The 8,481-nt window shown below is 47.6% G+C and overlaps 1 protein-coding gene across 1 annotated transcript; it reads right to left on the minus strand.

Moving 5' to 3' along the window:
- Positions 1–25: 25 nt before the first annotated feature.
- LOC125285600 (uncharacterized protein KIAA1522 homolog) lies at positions 26–7,755 on the minus strand. Its single transcript, XM_048230128.1, has 4 exons — positions 7,338–7,755; positions 1,076–1,231; positions 396–436; positions 26–262 (listed from the first exon to the last, which is right to left on the minus strand). The coding sequence occupies exons 1-4, from the start codon at positions 7,393–7,395 to the stop codon at positions 26–28; spliced, it is 492 nt and encodes a 163-aa protein (XP_048086085.1). The 5' UTR covers positions 7,396–7,755.
- Positions 7,756–8,481: the final 726 nt, after the last annotated feature.

The following is an 8,481-nucleotide window of genomic DNA, read 5'->3' on the forward strand; positions in this document are numbered from 1 at the left end:
ATCTGAAAGTCAAAGCCTCTCCATTTCAAAATGGCTTCTCCCTCTGAGCGAGGCTTGTAATATCAAACACATGTTGTGTTGCGTAATGTTGTGGGGCATGCGTGCGCAGACCTTGCCGCGTGAGCAGGGGTCGGTTGGAGACGGAGGACGCAGCGGACGCTGAGGAGGTGGAGGAGTTTGCGGCGATGCTCCCAGGGCCCTCTGACTCGTCTCTGTGATGGGAGCCGGCCGCATCTCTCTCTGCCCAGGGCTCGACCTCAGACTACACAAACAAACAAACAAACAAACAAACAAGCAAACAGAGAGCACATGTCACATTCTGCTGCTCTGGACTGGAACTTGTAGTGAACTTGAAGTCATTTGTGTCCAGTGCCTTTGCTGCTTTTGACACTTACGTTACTCTGGTCAGCCAGAAAGTCCACACCATTTTTATGTTCTGTGAGGGAAACAAATTATATCAGTCACAAATACATGATTAATTCTGTGTAAAAAGCCTTTTGGGATTCTCTGGAAATCACATATAGCAGACGTCATATGCTGCACAGAACCATTTTAAGGGCAAAATGTGAATTGTGTTTGGTTAACAGTGTGGCATTAGTAACGGTGTTGAATATGTAACAGTGTGGAAAACTATAGATAACAGTGTGACATCAGTAACGGTGTTGAATATGTAACAGTGTGGAATAGATAACAGTGTGGCATCAGTAACGGTGTTGAATATGTAACAGTGTGGAATAGATAACAGTGTGGCATCAGTAATGGTGTGGAGCAGATAACAGTGTTGAATAAGCAACAGTGTGGAATACTATAGATAACAGTGTGGCATCAGTAACGGTGTTGAATATGTAACAGTGTGGAATACTATAGATAACAGTGTGGCATCAGTAAAGGTGTTGAATATGTAACAGTGTGGAACAGAAAACAGTGTGGCATCAGTAACAGTGTGGAACAGATAACAGTGTGGCATCAGTAACGGTGTGGAACAGATAACAGTGTTGAATAGGTAACAGTGTGGAATACAGTAGATAACAGTGTGGCATCAGTAACGGTGTGACGTCCATGACGGGGGACCCACCCTCCTGCAGGAGGATCTTGAGCCCCTCCTGCGCCTCTGTGTGGAGGTCCTGCAGGTGTTTGGGTCTGCTGCCCTCGATAAAGACGTTCTCCTGGAAGTGCGGCGACGCCGTGTAGTGTACCGCCAGCCTGCCCAGCTCCTCCTCCTTCGGCCCAGCTGGGGATACACAGGAAGAGAGGGAGAGGGAGAGAGAGAGGGATAGGGAGAGAGAGAGAGAGAGGTGGGAGATAAGACAAGAGAAATGTCGTTTGAGTGTGTGGTCTACAGTGATGTCCAGAGTAAAACTGTGTGTGTGGTCTACAGTGATGTCCAGAGTAAAACTGTGTGTGTGTGGCCTACAGTAATGTCCAGAGTAAAACTGTGTGTGTGTGGTTTACAGTGTTGTCAAGAGTGAAACTATGTGTGGTTGACAGCGTTTGAGTGTGTGTGGTCGACAGCGTTTGAGTGTGCCGTCCACAGCGTTTGAGTGTGTGTGGTCGACAGTGTTTGACTGTATGGTCCACAGTGTTTGAGTGTGTGTGGTGTACAGTATTTGAGTGTGATTTGTTGTCCAGTGTGAGCAGCCCCAGCTGTCCTGCATAAAGGCCGCCCGTTGTGCCCGGAGGACTTGGGAGCTGTGCCAGTGTGCCACAGTGATGAGCTCAGACAAGTGGAGCATAAGATCATTAGCGCATTAGCACACATGCTAATCACATCAGTGGCGCAGATCAACACCTCACAGGTCACGGCTGGGCTGGTCAGACAGGACTCTCACCTTCACATGAATACCAGGGTTCCCACGGTCATGGAATTTCTGGAATATCATGGAATTTTAGAAAGTCTTTTCCAGACATGGGAAGTCAGGGAATTTTATCATTTTTGGGTATGAAGTCGTAGAAAATCAGGGATTTTTGTTGCAGCAGTTTAACATTTTCTTGCCAAAATACATTAATACAAATATATTTCTATACAGAATTTGTGTATATCTGCTTATTGGCTGTACTGTTTGCTTGAATAGCCCAACTGTGTTTATTCAATGCCAATTTATTCATCTCCCGCTCATTAAAGATTCTTAACTGCTACACGGGTACTCTGAAATCATTGGTCGGTATATTGTAACATTCGTTATATAGTAAGTCGTGTTATATATATAGTAAGTCGTGGAAATTCAGGTGTTTTGTCAGGGAAAAGTCATGTAATTTTACATTTGACTTAGTGGGAACCCTGGACTACAGACACCAGGCAGCACAGACATAACATAAGAGGTGACCAGCTTTACAGCTCAGAGACCATGACGACTGGTATGCAGCATTTGGATTAAAAATCAGTATGTTTACAGTATATTAGGAGATTTCACTTGGACTATGGGTACTGTACACACACAAAGGTCTAAAGATGTGCCACGACTGGTATTCAGCATGTTACGGTACATTAGGAGATTTCACTTGGACTACACACACACACAAAAATATTAATGAAATAAAAAAAAAAAGTTGTTCCAGAATTTTACAGCATCCTGTAACACATTCTTGTGATTGTAATATTGCTAGTGTGTATCGATGGCTCTAAGGTGGTGGTGTACATTGTTGTAATATTGTTAGTGTGTATGGATGGCTCTAAGGTGATGGTATACATTGTTGTGTACGCTGGTTGTTGGGTCATGTGGGTCATGTGCTTATGGTCATTACGGGGGCTATTTAAAGCCCCTTCCAATCTGCACTAGTCCCCATTGTCCTCCCCTCTGCCATTTGTTTAACATGTCATTTAGGTAATCTCTTAATCTGAGTCACAATGACCTCGTCCTGATCTTTCACTCCCCACATTACCAGATGACTGTGTATGTGTGTGTGTATGTGAATGTGTGTGTGTATCACACCTCCCCCACCTAATTAACACGGCAGCATGCTACCACTGAACTTGACCAGCAAGGCTGACAGCCCGGATCACATTCAAGCATACGTCAAACCGACGTCACACACACACACACACACACACTGCCCGTTGCCTCTCACACACTGTGCGTCTTTGCCAGGGCTACTGCTCTCACACACCTACTGTTCTCATCCCACACACTAGGACTCAGTACCTACCTCTGCAACTGGCTACTGGACTTCCTCTGTCAGAGGCCCCAAGTAGTACGTGTTGGCAACAATACCTCAAGCAGCATCACACTGAGCACAGGGGCCCCAAGGCTTGCTCAGTCCGCTGCTCTTCACCCCTGCTGACGATGACTGCACTGCAACCTACAGCAACAATCACATAGTGAAATTTGCTGACTTAATACACAACTCTGGTGGGTCTCATCACCAAGGGCTTACTTTAGACTCAATACAGGTTGGAGGCTCCACCATCTGACCACGCGGGTGCAGGGACAACAACCTCCTGCTGAACGCCAGCAAGACCAAAGAGATTGTTGTTGACTTCCTCGAGAGGTCACACCCAACACCTGCCACTGACCATCGACGGTGCTGTGGTGGAGAGAGCGAGCAGCACCAAATTCCTGGGGTGCACATCAGTGAAGACCTCTCCTGGACCACCAACACTGCATCACTGGCTTAAGAGAGCTCAGCCGCCCTGTACTCCTCCTTGAAAACTCAGGCGCAGCAAGTGCTCCACCAGCCATCATGACCACATTCTACCGAGAGGCACCATTGAGAGCATCCTCTCCAGCTGTATCGCTGTGTGGGCTGGAAGCTGCACTGAATACAACAGGAAAGCCCTGCAGCCATAGTGAACACAGCTGGAAGGATCATTGGTGCTTCACTCCCCTCCCTGAAGGACATTTACACCACCCACCTCACCCGCTTACCAAAATTGTGAGTGATGCAAGTCACCCCACAATCTGTTTGATCTACTGCCCTCTGGGAAGAGGTACAGAAGCCTGCGCCCCAAGACTACCAGACTCACTAACAGCTTCATACACCAAGCTGTAAGGATGCTGAACTCTCCCTCCTCTCCCCTCCACCCTCAGCTACATAACATCCTGGACATTGGACCCACAATGGCCGCCTGCACTACTCCACCTGCACACTTGAACACTTGCACACTTGTACACTTTACAACTTGGTGTTGTTGTCCTGAAAACACAACACTTCTGCTGCTCTTACATAACTTGGAACCACTATGCCACTTTCTTTATTACTTTAGGTCAAACAGTATTTTATAGTATTTTACAGTATTTGCACTAGTATTTTATTGACTGTCTATGCACAATTTCAACAAAATTTTGCTGCTCTTATTTTTTCATTATTATTATATGTGCCCTCTTATTTACTTATTTACTTACTTTTTGTTTTACTTGAATGTTATGTTTGTCTGTGGACTTAAAATTGGTCAAATATGTCTTGTCTTCACCGTGGGATAGTGAGAAACGTAATTTCGATCTCTTTGTATGTCTGGAACATGTGAAGAAATCGACAATAAAGCTGACTTTGACTTTGACTTTGACACACACCAACTGTCGCTCCTCACACACAGCTCATCTTCGTAAGGCCTGGTGTGTGTGTGGTGTGGGGTGTGTGTATGTGTATGTGTGTGTGTGTGTGTGTGTTCATGTAGATGAATGGTCTAGGTCTCCAACTGTCCTGGTTCTAGGGCGAGCCCTCTCTACAGTAATTGTCCTGGTTCTAGGGCGAGCCCTCTCTACAGTAACTGTCCTGGTTCTAGGGCGGGCCCTCTCTACAGTAACTGTCCTGGTTCTAGGGCGAGCCCTCTCTAACTGTCCTGGTTCTAGGGCGAGCCCTCTCTACAGTAACTGTCCTGGTTCTAGGGCGAGCCCTCTCTAACTGTCCTGGTTCTAGGGCGAGCCTGGCAGGTTCTGCCACTCGCTTTGGGCGTGTGTAACGCAGCAGGGTGGGTGTGTGTGTAACACAGCAGGGTGGTCAAAATCCCAACAGGGTCGCCCTGTGAGCAGATGCCCCTTCCCACGTCTCCCTGCAGCGCAGCTCTGTGATTGGTTAAAGCCAGGGACGCGCTCCAACGCAGGTAGGGGGAACATGATAAGCAGGATTGGCCTGATATGACCCCAAACTCCGCATGTTGAGTATCTCACCCCTCTTAAAGCCTCTTCAGACTGTTCACTCTGACCCCCAACATGGCTGAAGGTCGTACAGGAGGAAGGCTGTCTGACTGAGGGGGTAGAGAGGTATTGGGGCAGTGGTAGTGAGTAAATCATCTGTGATAATGATAATTCTGACAGGGACTGAATACACTGGTGGATCACAGAAACAGATATGGGGAACCCTGGCTGAATGGGAAATATGACGAGAAATAATATGAATAATGTCATGAATGAGAAATAACACAGCAGCATGTCAACGTGAGATTAGGATAAACTGTAAGGCAGGGTAAGACTGAGTTCATGACCTAGGGTTAGGAGTTAGGATTGGGCTTAGTCTGAATCTGCTACCAGGGTATGGGTTAGTGTTAGTCTGTTAGTGACTAGGGTAAGAGTTGGGGTTAGTGTTAGTCTGTTAGTGACTAGAGAGTTGGGAGTTAGATTGGTACTAGAGTGGGCTTGCTACCTGACTAGGGTAAGAGTTGGGGTTAGTGTGTTAGTGACTAGGGTAATAGTTGGGGTAGATTGGTACTAGCGTGGACTACCCGCAGGTCCAGAGCAAGACAGGCCTGTCTGGCGCCCACTGAGTTTGATTGTTCTGTGACAAAAGAGGAAACGGGATGCTCGCGGCTAACCTTCACCATGACTCAACAGAGGGATTTAACCCCCCCCCCCCCCCCTCCTGTGGATACAGACTGTAGTTGCAGGGTTCTAGTGCCTCTAAATACCCCCTTTAGAGTATTATCTGCCCCCCCCCCAACGTGAAGGTCTAACCGGCTAGATTACCAACTCCCCGCAGGGGTGTCAGATGACCTGCTTGTGATGGTGGAGTACAGGGGAAAGGAGCTCTCTCACAGAGGACACACACACACACACACACACACTCACACACACAGACACACACTCACACACTCTCACAGAGGACAGATTCCGGACAACAATACAGTCTCATACTATAATTACACCAGACTTACTGTAGTAGACTAGTGAACGCAGCCTTGACAGCAACATATGACTGTCAGAGATGAAGATCACACTCATAAGCATGACACACACACACACACACACAATCACGAAGGACAACAGAGCAGCTCTTGGGTTTCCTGATGTAACAGATCCGCCTGAGATGTAAGAGGGGTGGGTAGAGCACTGACTGAGAGGGAGAGAGATGGAGGGAGTGGCATGGAATATACCTATATATATATATATATATATATATAGAGAGAGAGAGAGAGAGAGAGAAATGAAATGTGTTTTAGAGAGTGGCATGGAATATACCTATATATATATATATATATATAGAGAGAGAGAGAGAGAAAGGGCGGTGTCTGTGTGCCCTCTTTACTGACATCTGCTCATACTCTGCCCAGTAGACCCTCCCTCCAACCCGACCATTTCTCTCTCTCACACACACACACACAGAAACAGTGTTCTGTCAGAAACCTGCAGTGCTCTGGTAAACAGTCTGCAGTACTTTGGTAAACAACCTGCAGTGCTTTTGTAAACAGTCTGCAGTGCTCTGGTAAACAGTCTGCAGTGCTTTTGTAAACAAACAAGCAGCACTTGGAGGAATCTTCCCGGGCACCCCTCACGTCTCCGTGGTGATGCCAGTCAGTTGGACAGCTGCCACGCCTCCAGACATTCCTGTCCTCTGCTGTCAGCTTCATGTCCCCCCATCTCAACTTCATCCCATATTAACCTCCTCCTCTTCCTCCTCCTCTCTTCTCCTCCTCTCTCCTCTCCCCTTTCTCCTCTCATCTCTCTTGTCCTCCTCCTCTCCCCCTCTCTTCTCCTCCTCTCTCTTCTCCTCCATTTTCTCTCCTCTCCCCTTTCTCCTCTCATCTCTCTTATCCTCCTCCTCCCCCCCTCTCTTCTCCTCCTCTCTCTTCTCCTCCCCTGGTCTCCTCTCCAGGTGTCTATGCTGAGGTGATCCGTTGTGTTCAGTTACACGGCATTCATTCGTAATGAAATTCACTCAAAGTAAAACACATTTGATGGGGCAAGCTGTGGGAGGGAGTTTGCTCAAGTTGAAATTCTGAGAACTCTGAGGTTTACCCAACAACAAAAGCCCCATCAGTGACAAAAGTTAAATATACCAAACCTGTTGTAGCAGAGGCTAACAAACGCCAACACCAACCCTGGTATAGACAGTCACTAATGCTAACCCTTAGTAAGATACAAGCACTTCCTCATAGGACAACACTGAAAATCGGCCTCGGAACTTACCCTTCTTCTTGAAGACAGAGAAGATGGAGCGAATGTTTTTGCTCAGGAAGACCACCATGTCTCTCTGTGGGCGTCCACACTCACACAGGCAGAAACCATAGCAGCTCGTAAAACTTCAAATACACACGTAGCGTAGCGTGTAGCGTCCAAAGTTAATCCGCTCACATGTCAACGCAGTCTACAGAGTTCCCCCCGAGAAGTCAAATCAGACTCTGACTCTCCGACTCCAACACACTGGTCCTCTCGCCCCTGATAAGGACTGCTGAAGATGAGTGTCTCTCTCTGTGTGTGTGTGTCTGTGTGTGTGTGAAGTATGTGTGTGTGGAGTGTGTGTTGGGGCTACGGATAAAGTTCTAAGAGATAAACTTGAGTGCACCCGGTCAGATCTGCTGCGCTTTGCCAATCCCAGCTGCCTCTCTCCTCCTCCAATCCTCTCACCACACACACACACACACACACACAAGCACACACACACAGACACACACATGCTGCCTCTCTCTTCCAATCCTCTCACCACACACGCACACATGCTGCATCTCCTCCAATACGCTTCCCCTACGCTTTCACTGCTCTCACCCACTCCCCCCACACACACACACACACACACATGCTGCCTCTTTCTTCCAATCCTCTCACCACACACGCACACATTCTGCATCTCCTCCACACGCTTCCCTCACGCCACTGTTTCTCACCCTCCCCCCCCCCCACACACACACACACACACACACACACAGAAGCACTACAAACACTCTTTTAAACACACACACACTGTCGACCCCTACACCCTTACGTTTTTCTCCTTTTGAGGCAAAAGTGTTTTGGTGAGGAGGGCAGCCACAGTGGTACAATACATGTGGAGAGAGAGAGACAGAGAGAGAGAGAGAGAGAGAGAGTGACGCACTGAGGGAAAATGTGATCTGGAAAGAAAGAAAGTGATGTTTAGAGAAAGAGAGAGATGTGCGCTGAGGGAGGAAGAAAGAGAAAGAGAGATACACTGAGAGAGGAAAAGAGAGAGAGAGAGATGCACTGAGAGAGGAAAAGAGAGAGAGAGATGCACTGAGAGAGGAAAAGATGTTTGGAGAGCTGCCACTAATACCAGTGGTAATGACTGTCCTGTGTTGCCCTGCTTGTGTTGCCCTGC

The sequence above is a fragment of the Alosa alosa genome, chromosome 20 (assembly GCF_017589495.1).
Source record: "Alosa alosa isolate M-15738 ecotype Scorff River chromosome 20, AALO_Geno_1.1, whole genome shotgun sequence".
NCBI lineage: Eukaryota > Metazoa > Chordata > Actinopteri > Clupeiformes > Clupeidae > Alosa > Alosa alosa.